Source organism: Durio zibethinus, chromosome 6 (genome assembly GCF_047325235.1).
Source record: "Durio zibethinus cultivar Kanyao isolate XHJ-2024 chromosome 6, ASM4732523v1, whole genome shotgun sequence".
Classification (NCBI taxonomy): domain Eukaryota; kingdom Viridiplantae; phylum Streptophyta; class Magnoliopsida; order Malvales; family Malvaceae; genus Durio; species Durio zibethinus.
In genome coordinates, this window is record NC_143167.1 from 1,222,881 (window position 1) to 1,250,809 (window position 27,929).

Here is a 27,929-nt window from a genome sequence, read left to right on the forward strand (position 1 = left end):
AAGATATAATCCAAGCAATTAACTTCAATTAACAAATCTCAAGCTAACTATGGTGTTTATTTGAGTAATTTTAATGTTCGCTTTCTTAAAATACAGAGTCATGTTTCCGATCCATTTCAAACATGCCGGTGTAACGAAGAAGACTCTAGATTTCGGGTAAACTTGTCAAGTGGAATCGAGCAATTTCCATGCAATGAAGTAGATAATACCTCATTGGCCCAAAAGAACTAGACAATGCCTTTGATCATACTTTATACACCAAATTAAGTAAATAACCATATTTTATACACCAAAATACTATTGGCACCATCCAATATGAATCACTTTTGACCAACCGTTTAGTAATAACTTTCCCATCCATAGACTTCCTCAAAACAAGAAGCAAAGACATGACAAAAGGTTTCAATTTCTCATGGGTTATGTCTTTGAAAATGGGTCGGCACTAAATATATTTTAAGAATTTATATTTGATATATTATTAATATATAAATTTTATATATTATTAATAAATCAAATGATATATTTCATTACCTTCATTAACGAATAAAAATTAATATTTTTTTTAAAAATTTATTCATTAATAAGATAATATCATTTAATTAATTTTATTAATAAAATAATATTATTTTATTTATTAATAATATATAAATTTTATATATTAATAATAAATTAAATATAAATTTATATTTTAATTCCAAGCATGCATTTTTACTCTCTCCAATAATCAATCATAAGATTCGTTCCTCCCATAATTCAGATGTCAGCCTAATAAGCCAAGTGGAAAACGAATGCAAATAGCCAGCATCCTAAATCCTATGTTTCTAAACTAGGTTTCACGGATGATCACATGCTGAGGAGGACAAAAGCGTCAAAGTATTGTATACTCACCCCGACCATGAATATCTTCATCGATCAGTCGTACGTCGGCCGTTGTTGTTTTCTAACCAAAACCATGTACATGCAAGGAAGATCATCGCCAGTTTCATGAAAGGAATTCCTTTTGGCTTTTTCCTTGTCCTGATTCCTGACAAGGATTCCCGAAAGTACGGGCAATGAACAAGTCGAATATGCAGCGGACACGTATAACAATAATTCCCACTGGCAAATTAAAAAAATAAAGCCCCCCTATCGGACGATAGACGTTATGTTTATTCACGTGGTGGTGGTGGAATTTGCCGCCACTTTCGAGACTCTATATCCATTGTTATAGACTTATAGCTAGACTGTCTTTCATTCTATGTATATCGTGGCTCTAGCTTCATGAGCGTCAGGAAATTAACTCTTTGTCTCTTTGGCTTATAATTAGACATAATTATATTTAGATACAATTTAAGGATTCATGTCAATTTTTTATTTAGATATAATTAATTATTTAATAAATTTTTTATTTTAAAATTTTTTAAATTTAATTAAGAATTTTTTAAAAATAAATTTTAATCTACTAATTAAAAAAAAATTGAGAGTTTTGTTATATATAAAAAAAATTATAACATCTTCACAAATTTATTTAAATGAGTATCATTTTATTTTAAATTATCTTAAAGTTTGTTATTCTAATGATCTTAATTTTGATATTTAAATATTAAAAATAATTCTTAATATTTTTTCATTAATTTGGTAAAGTTTTTAAAAATACATCATCACCTCAAAGAATATTTAAAGATATCATTTATTGTTTTTTAAGAGACTCCATCATAAAAAAAAATTATTCTTTTTTTTTAATTTTTTGTTTTATTGAAAATATATCTAAAGGATCTACCATTTTGACCGAAATTAAAAATATTTTTTTACCTAAAAATATTTTAAATAATTATTCATTTATGATTATTAAAAATTTCATCATCAAATTTTATTTTTTATCATTTGAGTTTATTTAAAAAATTTTCTTTATCTGCTATTAAAATTTTCATCATTTGAGATAATTTTAAAATCTACTCTTGTTAGTTTCTTAATCTTTATAAAGAAAATAATAAGACAATTATTTTTTAAATTTTCTGTAAATTCTTTCACTATTTAGGTTAACTTTTCACTTAAAAATCTTATGAAAATTCAACCATTTGTGATTTTTCTTAGGATTTCATTATTAGATAATTGTCAAATATTTTCATCAAAAATTTTAATTTATATTTTTAATTTTTAATTTTTAAAATTTTCATTTGAAAAAGAATACAATAACTTTTATTAAAATTCATATAAATTATTCCACCATTTGGGTTAAATCTAAAGAAATTCTTTATTTAAAGATTTTTTTAAAAATTTACCATTTAAAATTTTTAAAATTCTTATCCTTAAATAAATTTTAATTTATTCCCAAAATTTATTATATTTATTTATTTTTAAAAAATAAATACTAATTATTATTATTTTATTTTATTTAAAATTTCCTCTATTTAGATCAAATTAAAAAAAAAACCTCTCCCCTAAAATTTCTTAAAATAGCTACATTCGTATTCTCTTTTAATTTCATCATAAGAAAAATTTTATTAAATTACACAATGTAAATAAAATCTTAATTAGACAAAGTAAATTAAAATTACAAATTATTATTATTATTATTTTACCTACAAATCTTTAACTTTTAACACATTATAAATTCAAACATGCCATAATAGAAAAATAAAATAAATAAAGTAGAAATAACAACAGATTACCTAAAAAACTTGAGTTAAACCCAAGATGGAGAAGAAATCCAACGGGGGCTAATTTATCCAACAAAAGTTTAGGTGGTCAATGGGTCACGTGTCATGGTGGGGGCCTTGCCAATAATTTTGCTTTTATTTTGTCTTCTATTTAGCTTTATGAAATCTAATGCTTTCTCATCCCAAAGCTTATCTCATCTTTTATTCTTTCAACTGTACTGTAACCATCCAGCAATGTCATAATCCTCCTCTGAAAATCTCCAAGCCATTGCTTGCTTCTGATTCTTTCTACTGCTTCCCTTAGATCCTGTTGATTCCAAATCGATTATTATGCTCCACTTCTATGATTTTCTCTACTAATTGTTTTCTCAGTGATTTTTTTTTTTGTGTACATTAGAATTAATTTATAGATAAAAATTCAAATTCAAATAATATTTTGACTACAGCTAAACTCTTCAAAAAGTCTATCTAATAATTAGATTAAGATTGAATTTTATTTTTAAAAAATCTTTCATCCAACCAAACAATTTGTCTTCAACAAAATCTTTCATATTTCTTTTTTTTTATTGAAAAAATAAATAAATAAATTAAATTAAATTAAATTTTAAACATAGGATAAAATGGATATCTACACTTAATTAATAAATAAGGATTTATCATCAATTTTTTATTTAGATATAATTAATTACTTAATGAATCTATCATTTTAAAAAACTTTTTAATTTAATTAAGAGTTTTTTAAAAATAAATTATGATTTATTAATAAAAAAAATTCAGGAGTTTTATCATATATAAAAATGATTATAACATCCTTACAAGTTCATTTAAATGATAATATCATTTTATTTTAAATTATCTTACAGTTTGTTGTTCTAATGATCTTAATTTTGATATTTAAATATTGAAGATAATTCTTAATATTTTTTCATTAATTTGGTAAAATTTTTAAAAATACATCATCACCTTAAAGAGTATTTAAAGATCTTATTTGTTTTTCTTGAAGAGAGTCTATCGTCGAAAAAACTTAATCATTTTTTTTTTGTTAAATTTTTATTTTATTGAAAAAATATATAAAAGATCCATCATTTTGGTCAAAATTAAAAATATTTTCTCACCTAAAAATATTTTAAATAATAATTTATTTACGATTATTAAAAATTTAATCATCGAAATTTATTTTTTATTTTACAAGTTTTATTTCTAAATTTTTTATCATTTGAGTTTATTTAGAAAAATTTCTTTATCTACTATTAAATTTTTTATCATTTAGGCTAAATTTAGAATCTACTCTTGTTAGTTTCTTAACCCTTATAAAGAAAATAATAAGACAATTATTTTTGAAATCTCTTCTAAATTCTACTACCATTTGAGTTAATTTTTTACCTAAAAATTTTATGAAAATTCAACAATTTGTGATTTTTCTTAAGATTTTATCATTAGATAATTATCAAATATTTTCACCTAAATTTTTAATTTTTAATTTGAAAAAGAATATAATAACTTTTATTAAAATTTTATCTAAATTATTTCATAATTTGGATAAAATCTAAAGAAAATTCCTCATCTAAAAATTTTTTAAAAAATTTATTATTTAAAATTTTTAAGATTCTTATCCTTAAATAATTTTTAATTCATTCCCAAAATTTATTATATTTATTTAGATTTTTTTATTTTTTTAAAAATAAATATTAATTATTATTATTAAAATTTTATCTAAATTTTCTTTCATTTGGCTCAAATTTAAGAAAAACCTCTCTCCTAAAATTTTCCTAAAATAGCCACATTCGAATTCTCTCTTAATTTCATCATAAAGAGAATTTTATTAAATTACACAATGTAAATAAAATCTTAATTATATAAAATAAATTAAAATTACAAATTATTATTATTATTATTATTATTATTTTACCCACAAATCTTCAATTTTTAACACATTATAAATTTAAATATGCCATAAAAGAAAAATAAAATAAATGAAGTAGAAATAACAACAGATTACCTAAAAATTTTGAGTTAAACCCAAGATGGAGAAGAAATCCAACAGGGGCTAATTTATCCAACAAAAGTTTAGGTGGTCAATGGGTCACGTGTCATGGTGGGGGCCTTGCCCATAGTTTTGCTTTTGTTTTGTCTTCTATTTAGCTTTATGAAATCTAATGCTTTCTCATCCCAAAGCTCATCTCATTTATTATTCTTTCAACTGTACTGTAACCTTCCAACAATATCATAATCCTCCTCTAAAAATCTCTAGGCCACTGCCTGCTTCTGATTCTTTCTACTGCTTCCCTCAGATCCTATTGATTCCAAACCAAATAATGCCTTAAAAGCCTGTTTTCTCTCTCGATTATTTCTACCTTCCTTCTTTCTTTCTGATTTGTGTTCCTATTTTTTTTCCCCTTTATTATGCTCCACTCTTATGATTTTCTCTGCTAATTGTTTTTTCTATGATTTTTTTTTGTGTATATTAAAACTAATTTATAGATAAAAATTCAAGTCCAAACAGTATTTTAATTAAGATTAAATTTTTTAAAAAATTTATCTGGATTAAGATTGAATTTTATTTTTTAAAAAACCTTTTATCCAACCAAGCAATTTTTTATCAACCAAGTCTTTGATATTTCTTTTTTTTTTTTTACTGAAAAGATAAATAAATAATAAATAAATTAAATTAAATTTTAGACCCCGAATAAAATGGGTATCTATACTTATGCTTTTAAATAAATTTAATAAGTGGCATTCATTTTTTCTTGAAAGGTTTAATAATTACCAATCTAATTAAATTTTGAAAGGATTAAATTTTTAGTCTCTCATCAAATTACAAACCACTACTCTGCTAGACAATTCGAGACCTACACACAGGGATTCATTCTTTGAGAGACTAAAAATTACAACCTCCTATGGTGGTGCAGGAAGACCATCTCTACTTATTACACCAGAGAATAAGGTGGCTGCCTTAGCCATCCACTTGTGCACATCCCCTCCTTGTATATTGAGTAGCTATCCAGTCAGCGTTCTCATTGGCTTTTCTTCTAATTAAACTGAATTTTTTCTGCTCAATAACACCCAGCAGCTTCACTATGTCACTTAGAACAGGCTTTGGCTCAGTTGGAAATCAAGTATGCATGTAAAACATCTATATATGAATAAATAATTTAAACCCTACAACTAGAAAGTTTCCAAGTTTCGAAATGAAGTGAGAAATGCGATATTCATGCATGGGATGACGATAAGAGGTTAAAATATATAGTTCTTTTGGTTTAACTCAAAACCTAAATGATCAAATTCAAAACATATCCACTTTTATACAAGAAAAAGGAAAAGGACTAGTTGTATTAGTTAATAAAAATGGAATGAGACTGCTATATACACTCTTTAAAAACATTAATTTTTTTACGAATCTTAAAAAAAAAATCCTTAAAAACACTTATTAAGGTTAAATAGGGATGAGTAATCAGTTGATTCGGTTTGTAAAAATTAATAATCGATTTAACCGATTTTTATTTAACAAATAATTGAATCGATCGAATATTCTTACCATAAACGAATCAATCAAAATCGGTTCGATTCAATTAATTCGGTTAAATAATAAACTTTTTAATCATTTTTTTAATTATAAATAATTATTTAACTACAAATTCAATTCAATAAAATTCAAACTCAAGTATCATTCAAACTAAATGACTAAAAAATTTAATAATTTTAATAATATTTTACAAAAAAAAAAAAATAAAAATATTTATGTCAATTTTTTTTACTTTAACTTATTAGATGGTTATTTCGATCAGTTTAATTATCAATTTTAAAAATTAAAAATCAATCGAATTAATTAATTTAACTAATTTAAAAAATTGATTATAACTAAAATCAAATAAATTTAACTGATTCAACCGAATAAACCTAATTGATTTAATTGAATTCACTTGATTTCGATCGATTTAATCGATTTAAATTGACTTTTGCTCACCTCTAAGGTTAAAGGGTATTTTAAAAATTTAATAGTAGATTGATGTGTTTTTTTTTAAATAAAAAATATTGTATTTTTAAGAAATATTTTAAAGAATACAGACTTAATTCTATTAATTTATATGTTCACGTTTAAATTAAATTTTAATACTTACAATTTTATTTTGTTATCCTTATATCGTGGTCTCGTTTATATAAAAATAATATTTTAAGATGAAAAATCTAATCTTTTGATTATGGTAAATTGAATTTCCAAATTTGATAAACACTGAAAGCTTCTTCCCCCGACACAGCCCCACTCAAGCAAAATTAATCCTTACTATCGGCTAGCTGACAAGGCCGGTTCACTCCAAATACCACAGCCAAAACTAAAAATATGATTGCCTAACAAAATATCACACTCTATGTCTATGATCATAATTAACCATTCACTTCCAAACACTTTGAGCCAAAATAATGGAAAACAAGCCTTTTCAGTCACCCTAAATTAACCAAACACCAATAAAGATCAACTAGCTTCTTTAGGATAAACGATTTGGATTTTATCAATTATTAGGTCACCTTTTATCTTTCTTTTTTTGTGAGAACATTAATAGCACTTTCCTTATTGGAAAAAAAAAAAAAGTAACTTTCAAAATTAAGGAACGTTTAGTACGAAATGATGGTACAGTAAGAGTGCTTTTTAGGTCCATTTCACGTCAATAAAAATTGATGCAAGTAGATAAGATTTGTGATTTAAATATAAATCATTTAAGTTTGAAATTTCATAAATTTTTTATTGATAAATGATTTATAAATTTAAAAAATTTTAAAAAATATTTATAAATTATTTTACCTTGATTTTTACTCAAAATTTTTTGCCAAAAAAATTTCATTTCACACCACCTGCCTAAAGAGATGAAAAAGAAAAATACATATAACATTTTAACAAAGTGAAGACAAATATCAATGAGCAAAACTTTCTATCATTGATTTATATTGATACATCAATGAAAGTAGTGTTTGTTTTTTTATATGGATAATGCTATATAAACATAAGAAACATACACATATAAATATATAACTATTTTGTAATAATATTTTTTTTAAATAAAAGAATAAGATGAATTTTTTATTAGATTAAAAATATTGATATGAGAAAAAAATTTTGGCTATCTCTTTGAGGCAAGAAAGGGGAAAAATATCAAAAACCCATTTCTAAAAGTATCTTGTGCAAAAAACATCCCCCCTAAAAGAAGGAACAATATACATTTTAGCCTTTTGCTTTAAGCCAGCTAGCAAATTAGTACATAAAAAAAAAAAAAAAATCACTTTGCGATGCATGCATATCCATATGGCATGCCTGGAAATGTCGATTTCTTGTTTTGTTCCATATAACAAAGTAAAATGATCAATAAGAAGCTTTTAAGTAAGCTTTAACTATATAATTCCAATAAGTTTCATATAACATTTCAAAGAAAATAATTTAAGGTCATTATGATCTTAATAGTCATAATAAAAAGTTTCGGTATTTCATTTAGGGTTAATTTCATTTATGTGATTTGTTGATAGTATCGGATTCTTAATTCTAGTGACCGAATATCAAAATCTTGCAATTTCAAATATCCCAAAAAATATTATCAATGTGTTTAATTAGAACTAATAAAAATTAAAATTACTATGCATGGATATGATCACTAATTGATTATACAATTCATATAAATGAAGGAAGCGAATGGAACTTGGAGAGATAATGTTTAAAGTGATCTTCAAGAAAGTTATTTATGAAAAAATATCTATAAGCATTAAAGTGAAAATTGACTAAACAATGTCTCATTTTAATAATAAAAGAGAAATGGTTTCATCCCTACAAACACAGGAATACAGAAACATACAGGGGAAAAGCAACAAATCCAAGCATAACACAGCAAACACCAAATTTTATCATGCATTATTTTTCAGAGAAAAAAAATAGTAACACCTAATTAAAATATTGTTCATATAGTTTTTAAGATCAATATAATTTCTCTTTAGTTTCTATTTTAGGAAGAAAAGTAAGGATTATGATCTATTCTTTGTATTTGGCCGCTTTGCTTATTAATCTCTAAAAAAAATTATATAGAATTTCCCTAGACACGAATTAGGTAATTATGTTCCAAATTCCATGAATTTTGATTGAGACAAGAGACTTAAAAAAATTATAAAACATGAGCCATGATAGATGCATGGATTCATATGAAATCGAACATCTTTCTTTTGTCTTGTTTCTTGGTTAGCTCCATTATGTAATACTATTATCGTATACAACAATAGCAGCTAGCTTTTGAAAAGTTATTAAATACCCAAGCTTCTAGCAATAATTTTTTTTTTTCATGCATACAATTTGAGTCTCTCCCCTTCTCTCATTTTCATCACCTTCTTTTCCATTGCTGTTTGCTTGCCTGTGTGTTTTTGTGGAGACAATGTTTCCCAGTAGCTTGCTTTGTTCCATGCGTCGACCAAACTTCTCAAGGTAATTATTATCTCTTTGTTGAACTTTATACCTTACTTTTGGTACTTTACAATTGCTCATCCATGGCTATCATCCATGTTTCAAAGTTTATATTTGTACTCAAGAATTGTTCCTTTTAGCTACATTTTCCTTGTTGAACCTAGCTTGAGTTATCGTCTTTCAAAAATTTCACCTTAGAAATTGAGTAGAGAAAATAATATTGTATGAAAAGTATTGAAAAAGTTACAAGAAATCAACAATTGACAATGCCTAATTAAACATAAATATAAATTCATGAAGAGAACATTAAGGAAGATTTGGTAATTAATAGCTTGTATACTCTGTTACTCTGATTCGGGTATGTATTTGATACGGATATTCTTAAATTTTTCTAATATTTTTTTCATATTTGAAAGATTGGATTTCTGTACCCATATCCATATTCATGCACATCAAAAGTGCCAGATACGGATATTTAAAGAAAATTGAAGAGACGACATTAGATACCGGAGCTAACATATAAACCATACTGAGAAAGCTTTAAGCGGCCAGTGCCATGCCTTCTGCAGGGATTTTGCTCCAAGGACTGAGCTGATATTAAGGGATGGATATTGGGAAATTCTGAAGTAAAAATATGATTTTATATATTAACCAAAACAAATACGGTTTCTTTTCTTGTGGGACTCTATTATTTCAAATTGGTAAGTGTATCCAACTAGGAATTTCTCGATCGGAAAATGACTCACCTTCACTATAATAATACTATATAGATCTTTCTTCTCGATGAAAATATGCCTTGGAAACTTTCACAAGGCATAAACACGGGAATATTGACATTTTTTTTTTACAGTTTTTAATTTGTAAAATGTCCTTTCCTTTCGATTGTCTGCCTTTTTTGGTTAGTTTTGGACAGCTTTAGTTTAGAAGATACAAGAATCATGAACCCATTTACGCTACTAGATAAGCTCTGAAATGAGAGGCAGTCCATTTCAATTATAGATCAATCATTTTTCATTTTTTTTTCTTGATATTTAGGTTGAAAGTGAAACAAATAATTTAAATATATAAAAAAAAAAAGGGAAAGTGAAACAATTTGCTTCTTCGACCTTTGTCTAAATCAACTTGACTTGATTACTTGAATACAAAGCAAGGTGAAAACATCAACTTCATAAATTTTGCCCAAGAAAACTTCTTCAAATCTCTCACTTCAAATTCACTAATCAAATGTTTCTTTTCATAGAGTAACAGTTTTGTTTTTCTTTTTGAAGTTATGACTAGGGCTAATCTCTTGTAGCGGAGGATTTGTGATTTGATTTTCATATCCACAAGAAACTCTTCTTCTAGGAATTTCATGCCTAACCAACTTAATTTCTTGTTTGGTCGTAATTTTTTTTACAAAAAAATATATAAAAAATAAAAATTATTTTATAAATCGCACTAATCATAAGTGAATTTAATATAAAATATTTAAAATTTTGGGTCATTTACAAAACTAACATTTTCTTCAAAACTTGGAGGGAATTATATTACAAAGGCAAAACTTAGATAGCAAGATATGCCAAAACTCAAGCAACTGTGAAATTCATGAATTTTCTATGTGTTTTTTTTTTCTCCTTCCATTGAGGGACCTCTCCTTCAATCTTGAATATCCAAGACCAAACATGGAAGAAAGCACCATCACCTATGCCAGCCACTCCTTTCTCTTTAACTCCACCCTTATCTTAATCACACCAAAAAAATCAAACTGAAATCTACACCATACACGTGTCTCAAGAGGGTATTTTTGTAAATACAACGTAGACAAGCATACCTGTAAACCATCTATGTAGTGAAAAGCTTTACCATGGGTTAATTTTTTGTGTTCCCAGGAAGAAGAAAGGCAACCGGGATAGCCTGGAAACTGAAGCCAAAGACCTTGACTTTTGGTATTCCGTTACGTTTAACAGAGATCCGTCTCAGAATCAGTCGCCGTCAAGATTCTGTTTAAGATCTGATAATTCTCACGTTTCCAGGTCAGCCACCTGTCCGAATTAAAAAAAAAAAAAACTTTCTTTTTTCTTGTTCTTGACATTGGTTTTTGCTACCTTCAATTGGATTGGTGTTACCGTTTATCCTGCGCATCCTCATTGAAGACAAAAGTTTCTAACTTTGCTCGAAAAGGCTCAAAACTTTTTAACTCACCGAGCTCCCTGCTCATCTAACTTTGGTTGTTTCAGACACGGAGCAACGGTGAAGGCAAAGAAGAAAGGAGAAATGGCGAGCAAAGTATCGAACTTTTCGGATCTGATACAACGAGTTGCAGCTTCTTGTTTGTTGCACCCGCTCGCCGCCGGTAGACGAGAGTACGGCGACGTAGACGAGGTGACTCACGCCGTCATTGAGGAGGACCCGGATGAAGAAGAATATTACGAGTATAATAATTCGAGTGAGGATGAAGAGAAAGAAAATGGAGTTAAAGACGTGGAAAAGTCGAGGAGAATAGGGGGGTTTTGGAACAATAATGGAGAGAAAATGAAGGAAATGGTGATGTTAATGGAGGAGGTTTTCGATGCGGTGGCGGAAATGAAGAAGGCTTACGTCAGGTTACAGGAGGCACATTGTCCGTGGGACCCGGAGAGGATGAGGGCGGCTGATGTGGCGGTGGTGGGGGAGTTGAGGAGGCTTGGGGTATTGAGGGAAAGGTTTAGACGAGGGACACATGGTAGTGGTAGTGGTGCTGGGAAAAGACACGTGTCTATGCTGAGGGAAGTGGTGGCGCCGTATGAGGCGGCGGTGGAGGAGTTGAAGAAGGAAGTGAAGGTTAAGGTGGTGGAGATTGAGAACTTGAAAGAGAAGCTGAATACTGTTACTTGCCTTTCCAATGTTGGAAAGAGAGGACGGGGTCTTTCCAGGAGGAAAGTCAGCTGCAGTCAAGGTAATTTTCTTTGAAATGACCTTTGTAGACTTGTCTTTGAAAACCTTTTTGCTTTTACATTTGTATCTCATTTGATGAAATTTGGGGTTACATTGGTAATTATGAGAAGTAGACAAGATGCAAACAAGGCTGGAAATATTGTTCCTGACTAATGGCATCATTCTACGTCACCAGGTAGTCATAGTCAAACCAACTATTCAGTCTTTCTTGTTCAAATAACTAGGAAACCATTAGTCTCTTGGCAAATTATTATGGGAATTTTAAGGTTTGAATAAGGATTAATCTTTGGTGTTAAAATTTTATGGCATATTTAGGGAGATCATGTCAGTTTTAAGTTCTTTGCTTGTTCCTGGTGGCAGTACTTACAGCTGCACCAGCACCAGAGCTGTTTGAGGCCACAATGAGTCAGGTGAAGGAGGCATCAAAGTCCTTCACATGTCTCCTCCTTTCCCTCATGCGTGAGGCTCGCTGGGATATCGCCGCCGCAGTCCGATCTATTGAAGCCGCCACCGCCACTCCTGATAACTCAACCTATACCACCATGATCACTCCCTCTGTCATCGCAAATCACCATGCCAAGTATGCGCTTGAGTCATATGTTTCACGCAAAATTTTTCAAGGCTTCGACCACGAGACATTCTACATGGATGGTAGCCTCTCTTCCCTGCTTAATCCGGATCAGTACCGTCGGGAGTGCTTCACTCAATACCGTGACATGAAGGCAATGGACCCGGTTGAACTTCTTGGAATCTTGCCTACTTGCCATTTTGGCAAGTTCTGCTCCAAGAAGTACCTTGCCATTGTTCATCCTAAGATGGAAGAATCCTTGTTAGGAGACCTGGAGCAGCGCAGCCAAGTAATGGCTGGAAATCATCCTAGGAGTCAGTTTTATGGGGAGTTCTTGGGGCTGGCCAAGGCAATTTGGTTGCTTCATTTGCTCGCATTCTCGCTTGACCCATCACCAAGTCAGTTTGAGGCGAGTAGGGGAGCAGAGTTTCATCCACATTATATGGAAAGCGTGGTCAAAATTGCAGGTGGGCGGGTGCCTGCAGGTCAGATCGTGGGATTCCCAGTTAGCCCTGGGTTCAAGCTAGGAAATGGATCTGTTGTCAAGGCAAGGGTTTACCTTGTGGCTAGGACTTGAAGTAATTATGGTCAGACTTCTTGTATCTGCTTGGACAGGTTTTAGGATTTACACTTGTTGCTATTCGGTTTACCTTGCTGTTGCTGTTTATGGACAACACTTGGGAGGAACTTCTGGAATATTATTATTAGACTACTGATGTTAGGATTATTAGATCATTACTCTTGAGCTGCATGTTACCTGAGCATTTGCTCTTTAAGAGTTTGGATTGAACTTCATAGATGTTTCAGTCTTCGGTTACTTGGTCAGTTTGTTTTATCAGATCCTTGCCTTTCTCGAGCCCTGTATTTCCAGCATACTCAAAATTTATCTACAAAATTATGATGAGATTAAACTTTCAATCACCTCGGTTTAAGTTTCGACTTTCCAGAAACTATTATTAAAGTTTGGAGGAACAGAATGACAGGCTAAAAGGCCATTCAATCATTTGTTATTCAACAAAGAATGTGCCTGCTCAGGTATACTTGGAACTAGAAGCAAAGGTAAGAAGATTATACGTTGTATAACATCTGGCTGAGTACTTACCAAACTATAACATTTACATGGTAAATACTTTATACAATGGTTGACACTAAAAGCCAATTCTCAGCCTACAGTTATTAGTTGTTACCCCGATAAGGAAGGGACAAGGTCAAAGACTCAAAGGAAGAATACAATAAGATACAAGCCAAAGGGAGGCATAATGATTGAACAAGAGCACAGTATTGTTTCCACCTTCAACCAAGTTTCCTTGCACTAACAAACAGGGCAATGCAGGGCACATCAGTACATGCAACTTAAATTTCTCATGTTTAGTTCAAGAATAAGCAATATGTGTTGAATGTCCCACAAATGTAGGTATTACATGGTTCCAAATACAACGTGGCAAATATTTTCCAATTTCAGTTTAGTTGGGAGGAGACAAACAGACAGCTTGTACTCCCACAGAAGTGTACGGTAATAATTCCTTCTAAAAGATATCTAATTAGTAACTTAAACGTTTGCTAATGGTTAAATGACACTTATTTATGTAAGACAAATGAAGAGTTATAAAAGATGCCTACCTTACTCTTTGTTCAAAAATATTTGTTCAAGAATCGAAGGGACAACAAGCAAAAGCCTTGTATTCCTGGCTGCAATCTAAATCAATCATAATATAATTCTCCCCGGAAAACTTTCTTGGCCTGCAATCATCGTAACGACGAAGGTTAGCATATTCATCATTGGTAGCAAATATAAAGGCTTTCTTAAGATTTACAAGTAGGCCAAGAAAATTCAAAGCTTTGAATAGAAACAGTCTCTGCGTTTAAATCACAAGAAATAGAAAAAATCTTCCCATCTTTTTGGGAAAAAAAAGAAAAAACATTAAAAATTTAAAATAGATATATAAATAAATCTATATGGAATATAGGTTAAATGTTGGCAAAGGCATGTATAATAGTACAGACACAACATAGCACTCACTACTAAGGTTGAGCTTGAGCCCAATAAACATGGCAGTTTTCCAAATCCAGATGTTGCATTGTGATGCGTTTAGCCTATATGCAGATTCAAAACTGGAATCTTATTGTGAAATAGAAAATATGAGATTGGAATGCACATGCATACATATATTAGAAAAAGATTACCAAAGAAAGTAGAAAGCATCAAATCTAAAAAACAGGTCTTACTTGCTCAAGAGTCAAAAACATAACCACATTCCAAGATCCCAGGCGACTGAAATTTGGAAGAAACGCCTTATAGAAGGCAAAGAATCCCTGCGATGCATCAACAGTCAAAATGTCACTACTCATCATAATAATGCTTTTCTGTCAAAAGTCAGTGCCTATCAAGACTAACTGTCAAAAGTTGCATCTTCGAGAAAGGATTTAAGATAAATATGTAATGAAACTACAAAAGCCAACAACTTTCTGATGCTTGCACTTAACTAAACAAAGGAATAGTAATAATGATAAGGGTAAAATTTTTCAGCCATGGAACATCGAAAAATCTATAGTTCTGGTTCCAATTTTGACCTTCCAGTAGTACCAAGAACACAGAGTGTAACCAAAAAGACATGCATTGATTCTAGAGAAACCTTGATGAGATGCAGATAAAACAAGCACAGAATCAATATACCTCATTCTTCAAAGTCTTAACAAAACAATCAAGAGTGTTTTTGTAGCCAGAGTCTCCCATCATTCTAGATTTTACCTGGAACATAACAAGCAGACCCACCCACCCAACATAAGTTTTATAAAATCAGTCTACATGATACAGAGATCCATCATCTTCTAGAAACATAGTCTTGTCATTGCCTCTGATGCTTAGAAGACAAATTAGACTAAAACTTAAAGTATCAACATGGAGAAAGAGTCATAATTTAAACTGTATCAAGCATGGCTATGGCACATAATCCTCTTTCACAATTCCAATCCAGAGCAGTACATAATGGCACTGTGGTTCTGCATATCCAGTGGTGCTTAATCACTAAATAAAGGCTCAACTCAAGTTTTTCAGTCTAAAACTTTTAGCACTGATCAAAACAATTCCACAAACCAATATCACTGGGTTTTCAGAAAAATGCTGGTTTAACAGAAGCAAAGCATTGAAGCATAAACAAAAAGGCATGATTCTAATCATATTTAACAATGCAGGTGACAGAGATAAGCAACAGACACTCATTCTAGGTTTGAACCACTTACTAAAATATAAGCACAAAGCTATAGGACAAAAATTATGATAGAGATAACAAATAATCAAAAGTTATCAATCTTATAATTTTTTTAAGCATAGCGGATGATGAAGTCAAGATCAGATACCTACCACATCAATGGGAGAACCAATACAGACTGCAAAGAACCCTGCACCAAGACCCACTAGAAGATGAGTTAGAACATTGTCTGAGAATCCTGGAATTTTCAAAATTGTCTGCATGAATACAAAGACATTAGAAGTTAGAACATCACCAGAAAAACCCTACTAGCCAAGCATGATATCAACTTTATCAAAATAAGTAATTTCAACTTAGTTGACTTAAAAGTTAAAATTCACCTGTTTCACTTGATCATAATTGGCTAGTTCAGCAGCATTTAAAATGGCATTTCCTGCAATGTTAGGTCCAAGCCCAGTCCACGGTGCCCCAAGTCCTTCCTGATTATTAAAAATTCTTTATGATTTCTCAATAAAAGAAGTATAGTATTATTCTAAGAAAACTATCTTGTCTAACTATGGTGTAGTAAGCATCCAGTGTTCCATAATAACGCCTAGCAACCCCAACTGGAAATTTTCCTTCAGCTTGTAGCCAAACTTTGACAAGATCAGTTGGATTAGCAACTGCAATAGCTAGAGCACCTGTTTGATGTGAATGGCTATTATATGAGTTTATTGCAAAACAGCATCCTTTTAATAAAGCAGAAGGCAGACATTGATTATAAGTGCAGCACCTACAAACTGACAAAACAAGGTATAGTCGTGTAGAACTAAATATGGAAGATGCACACAGTTTACTACAACAGAGTAGTTACCATTAACTCACCGGTCAAAAAAGCTGCTAGAATTTTTTGGTACAAAGGAATATCTCCAATGTAATCACTGCCAACTAAAAGTGTTTTGACCTGTCCATTTACACATATACGCAAGTTTATTGGAAAAAAAAAAAAAAGAGGACAAAACAAGCTAATTTGAGCCCTATCATGGCCTTACAGGTTCATATAACCCAATCCTTAAACCTCCATATATGCATTGGCGATGTAATCCAGCAATTATTCCTTTCCAAAGTGCTAATAAACCTTCTTCCTTAGCAATAGTACCCAACAAGCCCCTATATTTAGGTAAATTAACTTCATCACCAACTGCTTTCGTTTGGAGCTGGAGCCTGACTTTGGCAGTGTCCAAAGGGATGGTACAGAACTGCAAAACCATGAGCAAAATGTTTAAGTAAAAGAAGAGTGTTAAGCATAAAAGGAAATAAAAGCAAGTATGGGAAACGCCTCTCCCGAATGCAGAGCAAACAATGTGAAGCTTATTTAACAAGAATGGTTCAACTTATACTCGAAGCATTTATGATGCTATACAGTATACCAGTCATGTAGAAATAAGCATCCCATTTCCATATCGTTCCATATAAAAGTTCCCATATCAAGCAATGCTTCCTGTGATCTTGATTAAACAATAATTGTTTAACAAAACAGGGTATCAAAAGCAGATTTGGGATATATATCCACGGACAAATCACTACATGAATTCTTACTGAGAGCATCTTCAACCATATGGAGAATTGAACATATATTTCTTATAAAATGGCCAAGCATCTAAAATCTCGCCGAGCTACTACCAAAGGACCCTCTCCTAATCCTAACAAAGATTCATGATTTACTAGAATCCAAAACTTTAACTTTCATTCAAAATATTTAACATTGTAGGAGAACAGATAAAATATAAAAGACCCAGAAACAAGAAGCTAATGCCAAGGACAAAAACTGAACCATCATCAGAAAATTAAACAAATGTAAAAAAAGCAAGCATAGAACCAAGCAATGAGCTTCAAATAAAACATGAAAAAGCATATATATGCAAAATTTAACCTTTCTCCAATAACCTAGCAATCAAGATGAAAATAATCACAATTAGCAAACAAAAGGACAAAAAAAGAAGTGCAAGTGCAAATTTATATCTAATAGATCGTGAATACCTCAGCAAAACAAGCAGCAAAAGCACTGCAAATAAAACTTTCAGCGAAAGAGAACTTGAGATCTGCCATTGGTAACGGAAAATGAAAAACGGATAGCAGAGATTTCGGGCAATAAAAGGAAAGAAGTTGGTTGGGTGACAGTGGAACAATCAAAGAAAATGAAAGAAATATATATAGGAATTTGATGAATGGGAGAAAGAAAGTAATCAAAAAACGCCTTCATTGGCAACCATAGAAGGTTGTGCAACTGGGTTTTCACTCCCTCGCATCTTCTTGCTTGTTTTCATTAATCTTTTCCTTAACGCTAACATGTTCGTTTTGCTTCACATGTACATGGTTTTTTGGGGTTGTCTCTCTCTTTGTTTTTTATATCTCACTTATTTCTATATTTATAATTTTATTGTTATTTTATATTTATAAAATGGGTTTGATTGTTTAGTTAATCAGTTAATTTATTGCTTAATTAAAAATTATTTAATTTAATTGTGTGATCCAAAAGAAGTTCATGTAGTTATTTCATACGCTATTTGTCACTAAAAGTTCACTTGTATATAATTAATATATCACACAATATATTAATGAAAAATTAATAAAAAAAATTAATATTTTTTCTCAAATTATTTTATAAATTTTAAATAAGTTTTAATTTTAATATATTTAATATTAAAATTTAAATTTTTTTTATAAAATTTAGGGCTCATAACATTTTATTTCTTTTAAATAAAAAATAAAAATAATTTTTTATTAATTTTAAATTTTATAATTTTTAACAATAATTTTTTATTATACTGATTCATAAAATTATTTTTATTATTTTGTAATTTTTTTAAAATTTTGATTCCCAACAAAATAAATTTTTAAAAAGTATTATAATTTTTAAAAAAATTATTTTCAATAAATTATATAATATTTAAAAAATAAATTTTTAAAAAAATTATAAAATTGATTGATATAAATATCCAAAAATTTATAAAAAAATAATTAAAAAATTTCACTTGAAAATTTTTTAAAAAATTTTTAGGATGTGAAAAGCAAAAATAATGATATATTTAGAAACAGCACGAGAAAAATATAAAGGGCTAATTACATTCTGGGGTAAAATATTTAAACAAATTAAAATTCTGGTTTAATGAAAATAAATAGACCTAACCAAATTTCTGCAATCCCGCCAATTCAACCCTCATTTTCCCCTAAATTTCAAACCTTTCGCTGCCAAGAAAAGCTAAAAAAAAAAAAAAGACCTCAAAAATGCTTGAGCTTAGGCTAGTTCAAGGTTCGCTTCTAAAGAAAGTCTTGGAAGTGATAAAGGACTTGGTCAACGATGCGAACTTCGACTGCTCGGCGACGGGATTCTCTTTGCAGGCCATGGATTCGAGCCACGTGGCACTGGTGGCTCTGTTACTGAGATCGGAAGGGTTCGAACACTACCGCTGCGATAGGAACATTTCCATGGGGATGAATCTCAATAACATGTCCAAGATGCTAAAGTGCGCCGGTAAATCAAGGCTGATGACGGCAGCGATACTGTTACTTTCATGTTCGAGAGCCCTAGTAAGTTTACCGTTTTCCTGGGGTATTTTGGTGATTTTGGGGGTAATTAGGGTTTTTGGGTTTAGGGATACGTGATTTATTGGAAATTTGTGTTTATGCATGTTTGATTTCAATTTTGTATCTGTTGGATGATTATTTTGGAACCTTTTTCATCTGTTTGGTTGCTGGGAAAATGATGGAAAGCTAAAGAATACTGTAAAAACTGTAAAAAGATTGTTTATTTGCTGTAATTGAAGTGATTGATAAACTGTTTGTTTGTAAAGAAAACTAAGCCATGGAAATGTTAAAAGATTTTGATGCTTTTTAAATTCTTTGTCCTAACTCTTATTCAAGATGACAATTCTTTGTGCTGATTCAATTGGATTGCCATTAGACTCTTTCCATTTTTTTTCTTTTTTGTGTCAAAGACTTGCTAATTTGTTGTTAATATACGTTTGAACTGACATTTTGTGTGTTTGTTTACGCCCGGACTTATGGATTAAAGCACAAGACAAGATATCAGATTTTGAGATGAAGCTGATGGATATCGATAGTGAGCACCTTGGAATTCCAGAGGCAGAGTACCAGGCTATTGTTAGGATGCCTTCAGCAGAGTTTGCAATGATTTGTAAAGATCTTGCTAGCATTGGTGATACAGGTACTGTTGAAATTTATTGATTATAGATTCTTTGGCTTTTCTTCCATCTTTTTACTTGAGCTTATTCACTTGTGAAAATTTTAACTCTAGCTTGATGTGGTTGCAGTTGTTATCTTTGTTACCAAGGAAGGTGTGAAGTTTTCCGCAAGAGGTGATATTGGAACTGCAAATATTGTTCTCAGGTAAAATACCACTGTAGATAAAGTATGCCCTTTGGGCCTATCTTATTATTATTATTTTTTTGCTGCAAGGACTGTAATTTGTTTAAACATGGTTATTTACATGATGCTATGCCCTGTTTACAAGTTATGTAACGTGATTAATTTGATGGTTTTATTGATTTCTGAATAATCATTTGCAGCCAGAAGAAGCAACAATTATAGAGATGAACGAGCCAGTATCATTGACATTTGCATTGAGGTACTTGAATTCATTTACAAAGGCTACTCCGTTGTCCAATACAGTGACAATCAGCTTGTCTTCAGAACTGCCTGTTGTGGTTGAGTACAAGATAGCTGAGATGGGCTATATCAGGTTCTACTTGGCACCCAAGATAGAAGAGGATGAGGATGAGACTAAGCCACAAGTTTAATATGATTTTGAAATGGATCCTGTTTCCTTGTTCACTAGAATGTGTTTGATGTTTGTATCATTAACGCTTCCCTAAGAGTTCTACTTGAGGTAATATAAAGGTGAAATCAACTTAAATATACAGGTCCCTGTATTGGTTCAGTTTAACTTGGATAATAGCAGCATTGCTACTATTTTGTAGGAATGCTATTATCCGAGGTAGCAAATGGTAGCGATACGATAACTTTAATGTAGTCACTACCAATTTAACCAAACAGATGTAACAGTAGTTCTCCCTTCTGCCATGTTTATTGCTATAAGAACTAAACGACATTAGTAACCAATTAATGCTATTATCTTTGGAGCAAAAATTCTAAAAATGACCACTAGATTCCCTCGACAAAAAATGAAAAAAAAATTTAAGAACCACCTGAGTTAATGGTATATAAATTCAAGGTATTTTTTAATTTTCACTAGACAAAAATAAAGCCAAAGTTTTATAAAAATTTCCACAACAAATTAAAGTAGTACTATTAAAAATCTTGAGGCTTGATGTAGGAATAAAAAAAAAGGGGGGAGGGGGGGAATGGGGGAACACCAAATAGTGTAGAAAACTGCGAAAGAAAAGCAAATTGTTTAATACATAGGGTAAAATATTTCGAAGGCTCAAATAATGAAAGGAAAAGAAAATGCCAGATAAACCCCATAAGAGCAATCAACATGACGGTCTCCAGTCTTCCCCAGCATACACTGCTTGATCCCCGAGCTCTTCCTCGATTCGAAGCAACTGCAAAAGGATTTTTTTTCCCATTAATAGTCTTTTCTCGACTTTTGTCATGATTAACATTGTGCTATAGATTTGTGACATCCATGGATTACGCTAGACTCTGAGCTTTCTATTTGTCTACTATTGTTATTTTATGCAAATTTTCCGAAGCAAACAGCATTATTAACAGACATTGTGTTTGGTGTACAAGCTAAAGGATAAGAGAGCACGATATTAGCTAATCCAATTCTATCCATAATCTTATTTTATACTATTCTATTTATAATTTTGTGCACCAAACGCATCGTATATATCTTTGTTTATCTCAGGCTAACTCATCAGCTAAGAGAAAGGAAGGAACAGGCATACCGTATGAGTAAAGAAAAATGGACCAGAATAGAATACCCACACCAGTGCATGGTGGGAAATACAGGTAGGAGATCTAGGGATTACTAAATAAGGTACTATAAGATGCAACAAGATGAACAAGAAACATGAACTACAATCACAACTGCAGCCTCGTGTGGGTTGTCTGGTAAATCTCAGGGTGATTGTCCTAGCAGGATATGTAATAAATATATATATATATATATTTATATATAAGCGATCGTGTCCTTAAACTAGTTTGATGATGTGCATCAGTGAGAACAGAAAGCCTACCATAAATAAGAACTCATGAAATATAGTAATTGGCAAAGTAGCTCACAAGCTACCAAAAAAATTACCTCGTATTTCAAAACTTAAAACCTGTTGATATTAGCATATTGTATCTTTTCACTTAGCCGTAGTAATTAGACATTACACAGTTGAAGACCTATAAGCTCTGTCTTCATGAAGATAGTTTTTGGTATAATTAATGTCTTCTTTATTTTCTAAGTTGTGAGCCATGCAGTTGCACAAAAAGCATAGCTTTACAAATATATACACAAACCTGGTTGTACTTAGCCAACCGCTCTCCTCTGCAAGGAGCACCTGCTTTGATCTGACCTGCACCAAGGGCAACTGCTAAATCTGCAATAAAAGAATCATCAGTTTCCCCACATCTATGAGACACCACCACTCCCCAGTGGGCTTCCTTTGCCATCTTTACCACTTCAACAGTGTCTGTCACAGTTCCAATCTGATTTATCTGATTCAGAACATAGAGTTATTAGAACTTGAAGTTCCAATAGAGGATTAAACAAAAAATTCTGAAAACATTCTTTTGGCACAAAATTCATCCTTTTTCCAGCTTCAGATAATATTGATAGTATTTTGTTGCATTGGCATAGATATCATAGAGAAATAAAATAAAAAGAGGGCAATTCAGCTAACTTGACATATTATCAGCAAATAGAAATAGTCATGATCATCCAACAATCCTGTAGATACCTTGAGAAGAAGAGAGTTGCAAGCAGATTCATGTATTGCTCTCTCAATGCGCTTTGGATTTGACATCAACAAGTCATCCCCAACCACCTGCAAAGCCATCTCACCTTAAGTTACAGCTGATCAAATATAGAGCAGAAATGAGATCCAAACAAATTGTTGAAGTACCCAATAAGTACATCAATGTACATTATCATGCAAGTCAGATCCAATTTATCTCTAGGTGCACCAAAAGCCAACAATTAAAACATTTTGTAAAACAAGGTATGTAGATAAAAACCCAACAGAATTTGAAGTATAAGAATTTAATCATTTACAAAGGAAATTCAAAAGAGAAAGTATAATGCAGTTGGTTATCTTCCATCTACCTCCAAATGTGGGAATATTAACTCTATCCTTGGCTTTAGTTGTACATGTTAAATACAATGTAAACACCATTCCACAGACCTAAGCATCAGTAGTATGTTAACAAAAAACCAAACCTGACATAGTCCAAGACTGCAAAAACGTTTGCTATGTTCCCAATCTTCCTTGTCAAAGGGATCTTCAATAGATGCAATTGGGTAACCTAATACACCAGAAAAGAAGAAAAAGGAATGGAACAGCATTAAATTATAGTTGAAAGAACAAAGCAGGAAAAAACAAACAGAAGCCTGTACAGAAAAACTGACATACCACTGCAAAGTTCTCTGTACATCTGAACCATATCCTCTCCTGACTTGAAATTTTGCCCAGATTTATTTGGAGATTTGAATTCTAAGTCGTACTTCGTACCTGTATGAAGGAGCAAGAAAAGCAACTCCCAGTTATTATGAGCAAGCCCTGTCTACACATGAAAGAACATCCTGCGACCCAAAATTAGATTCTTAAATGGAAGAAACATGCAATCTGACTAGGATAAAATAAGCTTTTGTTTCTGCCTTCAACTGTATAGTACAGCACCCCTAAATCATACATTCAGTTTAGTATCTTATATCCTACTAATGGAATGTAATGTAATAGCTGTTCAATGATGATGCCAACATCTCTAAATGAACAGTAGAGCAGCAGTTTCTGCCCAAAACATGTCCCCAATGCTTCAGAATGATAATTGATTAATTAAGGGGAAATGAGCATCACCTATGCAAAAATCAGTAGCAGCAACATCAATTCCTATCTTTATTCTCTCATTATACCCTGTTCTGCTGATAGCTTCAAGGACAATATCCAATCCTTCTCTAACACTGCCAAGAGAAATAGGAGAAAATCAAACAAAATTCCACCCCAGTGATAAATCTCATTCCCCTTAAGGGTGACAAACAGAGTGCAATCATCAATAATGTGAAAAATGATGATAGTCAGACTAACACTTGCCTGGAGATGTTAGGAGTGAAGCCACCATCTTCACCAACATTACATTCATTTGCGCCATATTTTTCTGTAATAACAGCCTGTTCTTACGAACAACCAATCAACAATTATAATAGAAGAATGAGTATACGCATGACATTTCCAGAGCAAATTGCTTTTAAGATAGTGTACCACAAAAATATTAAGGTTGACCAATTTAAAGTTTCTACAGATGATTAGACTGAATGGTATTTCATTGTATTTGTCTACCCATAAACTGATTGAGTAAAATAATTCACAAGCAACCTTTTGAAATCATTTTCAAGCAACTAAATACAACTAAAACTTAATCTTTATTTCTAAAAGAAACACAGGTGTATGCTTATGTTTGTGTATATAATCAGATCCATTCTCAATCAGGAACTTTTAGAAAATCTTACACATAGACCAATCAGGTCCATTTAATATGCGTGTAATGAGCAAGTAACTTAAAACTAAATCCACAGGCTAAACAATCACCTTCAAGTGATGATATATCTCAGAGCCCATTTGTAAGGCTTCCTCAAATCTGCCTGCTCCTGTTGGGAGAATCATGATGTCCTGATAGCAGCATTACACAAATCAGGTCATACAGATACTAGAAAGATTTCAGGTAGAAAAGGATGAAAAGCAGCAAGCCGTCAGGTGTGGGGCATTTTACCAGAAGCAGAGGATGGAGTAAAATCCAGAAATCAAAATCATAAAAAATGCTTAGATTATGGGCCTCCAAAATGCTTTTGATTAATATCAAGCAAAAGATCATTTACAAAATACAGCAAGCAAATATTTAGAATTTAAACCTAAAGAAGATGGTTATTTACCTGAATAGGCATACTATTCCCAGAATGTTTTCCACCACTGATAACTGTGAAGGCAGGGACAGGAAGGATTGAGTTGGTTTTACCAGAAAGATCAGCTATGTGTTTGTAAAGAGGAACCTGATTTTTATTTTGGTTAGAACATTTTGAATATAACTCAATATTTTCTAGCATATAAATGGGAATTGGAAAAAATATTGACAAGGTAATGTACCTCCTTTTCCGCAGCCCCAGCTCTGCATGCAGCAATTGACACAGCTAATATAGCATTTGCTCCAAGTTCACTCTGGGATAATAATATTCAGAAAAAGAACCATAATGCAACAAATTCCGTGAATTGTAGTTATAATGTGAATAATCCAACCTAAAATTCAAAACAAAGAGATCTAAAAAGTGGTAAGGAAGAGATTGGCACAATAATTTGTTCCTATTCTCTTTATTTTTCTCCTCATACAAAGAAATTGTCCCACTTCTCTCAAGTTGACCTTGTCCAGATGCTGACGGGCAAGCATTTAAAACAATCTCTAGGTCCCAACCCAAACCTACTATTAAAATGCTTTGGTTTTTAAAACATACACAAAGTGAACAACAACTAGACCTCAATATTTTGAGAAAGAAAGAAACAATGTACCTTCTTTTCTGTCTTGTCCAAGTCTATCATGGCCTGATCAATTTGAGGCTGAAGAGTTGGATCCATACCAACCAATGCTTCAGATATTTTCTCATTGATATTCTTAACAGCTTTTGTCACAGCATTTCCAAGATACGTTCCCTTGTCCCCATCTCTCAGTTCAACAGCCTCATACCTGAGTTGAAATTGTCAAAATTAAAACATTATCATAGTATTCCAATTCTTGATCAAAATAACTTTCCGATAATGATAAACAAGAGTTCGAGCATAATAAGACCTCCCAAATATGAAATAATAACTAGTAAAATTAGTCAATTTATAACTATGCATTGCCATATGAATTAAAATACAAAATTGAAACAATAACTAGTAAAATTATTCAATTTATAACTATGCATTTCCGTATGAATTAAAATTAAATATATCAGTTCAGGTCATTTCTAAATTCCGAAAGAAACTGAATAACCTTTCAGTTGTTTCTCACTTTTTTTCTTTTTATCTGCAAAACTAAATAATTTTGATTCAAATTCTCAACATAAAGGAAAATTTTGATTCATTTATAATAAATGAAAACATAAAATGTAATTCTAAAGGTCATAATTTTCATTGCATCAGCAAACAAACAAAACAAGAAATAAGAAAATTCAAACGAAGAAAAAAGAGAAAAAAATAGTTACATTCCGGTGGAGTCACCGCTAGGCACAGAAGCACGGAACATTCCTTTGTTAGTGAACAAATCAACTTCAACAGTAGGAATTCCTCTGCTATCGAGAATCTGCCGAGCTTTTACTTTCGTTATCACTGAAGGAACCGCTTTTTTCATATGACTAGACTGCAATTTCATTTTTTTTTAAATCATCGTCAAAACGAAAAGTGAAGCAAATCGAAATTTTGCATAGAAAGAGAGAGAGAGAATTACAATGAAGAGGACCGGATCGGGAGTTTTAGCTCGGACGGCGGCATTCACGGCGTCTTCGATCTTGCGAGAGAGCACGTGCTTGTCAAGGTACTCTTGCACCGACATTTTTCTTCTAAATTCCCCTTTCGACGGCGAAATTGGTGCGGTGCAGTGGCAAAGGTCTGACGGAGATGCTTTGATTTTCTACCCCAAAATCTTCACAGTTTTTAGATATTCGAATTTCACAAGAGATCTCAGCTCCACTTGATTTCTAAACAATCGAAAGCTTAGCTCAATCACTGTCCTGTCATTTGAATTTTCTACCTTTGAAAAACACCTCTCTCTTTCACAGTCGTTCTCGTCTTCCCATCTTTTTCCGCTTCGTCCAATAACCCAATTCCGGTTTTCAGAGAGCCATTTTTTTTCTTTATTTTTTTGGGAGAGTTGTTGTTTGGGCCGATAGGGTCCACATGAGAAGGGGCCGGCGTGGAGGTATTGTTGGTGGAATGGATCTCAGTGTTCAGCCCGTTTCATGCTTTGATTAAACTCTGACATAGGCCCAGGCCCAGTTAGATAACACAGGATCCTTGATCCTGCCATGAATTTCATATTGATAATGTACTAGAATTGATCTTAAAATATAAGGCTCACATCACTTTTAACTTGTAATGTACTTTTTTGTATGATAAAATAATAAGATCAACTAAGTCAAAACATCACAAGTTAGTGTTGGATTGTGATGTCAGCAATGTATCACCAAAGACGGAGTTAGAGAAGATGTTATAGAATATGTTATGATCCTAGAGAGGAATCATGAATCTTTCTCCCTCCATCAACTAACCTTATTCTTGGATCTTGTTCGTGAGATTGATAAAAATCAATATTTTTTTGTATTCTTCTAATTTATATGTGTATTAAATTACTATAGTATGATATATATTATTTCTTTTATTTATTTTATTGTTTTCTTTCTCATATTTCCTTCAAATGAATATAAAACAAAAAAAAAAAAACTTCAAAGTATATTTTTTCATTTCACGGGTCGAGAAATCTACTTCGAATATTTTTCTATTTACTTTTTTATATATATAAAAAAAAAAAAAGTTTTTATTTTTCAATATGAATCTCACATCGACTGTGTATTAGAGTTGATATTGGGATATAAGTTTATAGGATAAAATCATGATCAGAAAGGTCAAATCAGATAATATCTCATAAGTTAGTGTGGACTAGAGTTGATATTGGGATATAAGTTTATAAGATAAAATTGTGAGCTCAAAATAATCAAATCAGATAATATCTCATAAATTAGTGTGGACCGTGACACTCATTTTAAGATTATCATTTGTTGGGTCAAGATATCTATAAAATCGAATCAAATTGAGTCAATATAGTAAAAATTTCGAGTTCGAGATTGACTTAAAATTTATTATTTAAAACTTGATTTGAACTCGATTGATTTTTTATTTTCAAGTTCAAACTCAACTTGAGATAAAAATTAAATTATTTGAATTCGTTCGATTAAATTCATTTATCAAATA

At 31.4% G+C, this 27,929-nt stretch overlaps 3 protein-coding genes and 1 pseudogene across 6 annotated transcripts; 2 read left to right on the top strand and 2 right to left on the bottom strand.

Annotated features, from left to right (window-relative positions):
- Positions 1-8,819: 8,819 nt before the first annotated feature.
- On the top strand, positions 8,820-13,457 carry LOC111285847 (protein GRAVITROPIC IN THE LIGHT 1-like). Its single transcript, XM_022875479.2, has 4 exons — positions 8,820-9,093; positions 10,941-11,084; positions 11,289-11,986; positions 12,346-13,457. Exons 1-4 carry the CDS (start codon positions 9,044-9,046, stop codon positions 13,128-13,130), a joined length of 1,677 nt encoding a protein of 558 aa, XP_022731214.2. The 5' UTR covers positions 8,820-9,043; the 3' UTR covers positions 13,131-13,457.
- Positions 13,458-13,535: 78 nt separating this feature from the next.
- LOC111285848 (mitochondrial uncoupling protein 2-like) lies at positions 13,536-18,151 on the bottom strand. 3 transcript variants are annotated; one of them, XR_016342641.1, is made up of 10 exons: positions 17,782-18,151; positions 16,794-17,000; positions 16,627-16,705; positions 16,318-16,442; positions 16,143-16,241; positions 15,915-16,019; positions 15,228-15,302; positions 14,780-14,866; positions 14,174-14,293; positions 13,536-13,865 (listed from the first exon to the last, which is right to left on the bottom strand). XR_016342641.1 is itself a non-coding variant. In XM_022875480.2 (9 exons), the coding sequence occupies exons 1-9, from the start codon at positions 17,848-17,850 to the stop codon at positions 14,255-14,257; spliced, it is 885 nt and encodes a 294-aa protein (XP_022731215.2). In that variant the 5' UTR covers positions 17,851-18,151; the 3' UTR covers positions 13,921-14,254. The 3 variants fall into 3 exon arrangements, 2 of the variants coding, with proteins under 2 accessions (XP_022731215.2, XP_089617825.1); XM_022875480.2 differs by lacking the exon at positions 13,536-13,865 and having other exon boundaries at positions 13,921-14,293; XM_089761699.1 differs by lacking the exons at positions 13,536-13,865; positions 15,228-15,302 and having other exon boundaries at positions 13,921-14,293.
- A 773-nt stretch (positions 18,152-18,924) lies between these two features.
- LOC111285315 (DNA sliding clamp PCNA-like) lies at positions 18,925-20,679 on the top strand (annotated as a pseudogene). The gene is made up of 4 exons (XR_016342642.1): positions 18,925-19,332; positions 19,817-19,969; positions 20,076-20,173; positions 20,331-20,679. The product of XR_016342642.1 is annotated as a DNA sliding clamp PCNA-like (transcript).
- Positions 20,680-20,970: 291 nt separating this feature from the next.
- Positions 20,971-26,789, bottom strand: LOC111285314 (cytosolic enolase 3-like). Its single transcript, XM_022874691.2, has 13 exons — positions 26,410-26,789; positions 26,168-26,322; positions 25,491-25,665; positions 25,074-25,145; positions 24,863-24,979; positions 24,522-24,602; positions 24,027-24,103; positions 23,793-23,896; positions 23,349-23,447; positions 23,156-23,241; positions 22,677-22,763; positions 22,237-22,434; positions 20,971-21,326 (listed from the first exon to the last, which is right to left on the bottom strand). Exons 1-13 carry the CDS (start codon positions 26,512-26,514, stop codon positions 21,255-21,257), a joined length of 1,428 nt encoding a protein of 475 aa, XP_022730426.1. The 5' UTR covers positions 26,515-26,789; the 3' UTR covers positions 20,971-21,254.
- Positions 26,790-27,929: the final 1,140 nt, after the last annotated feature.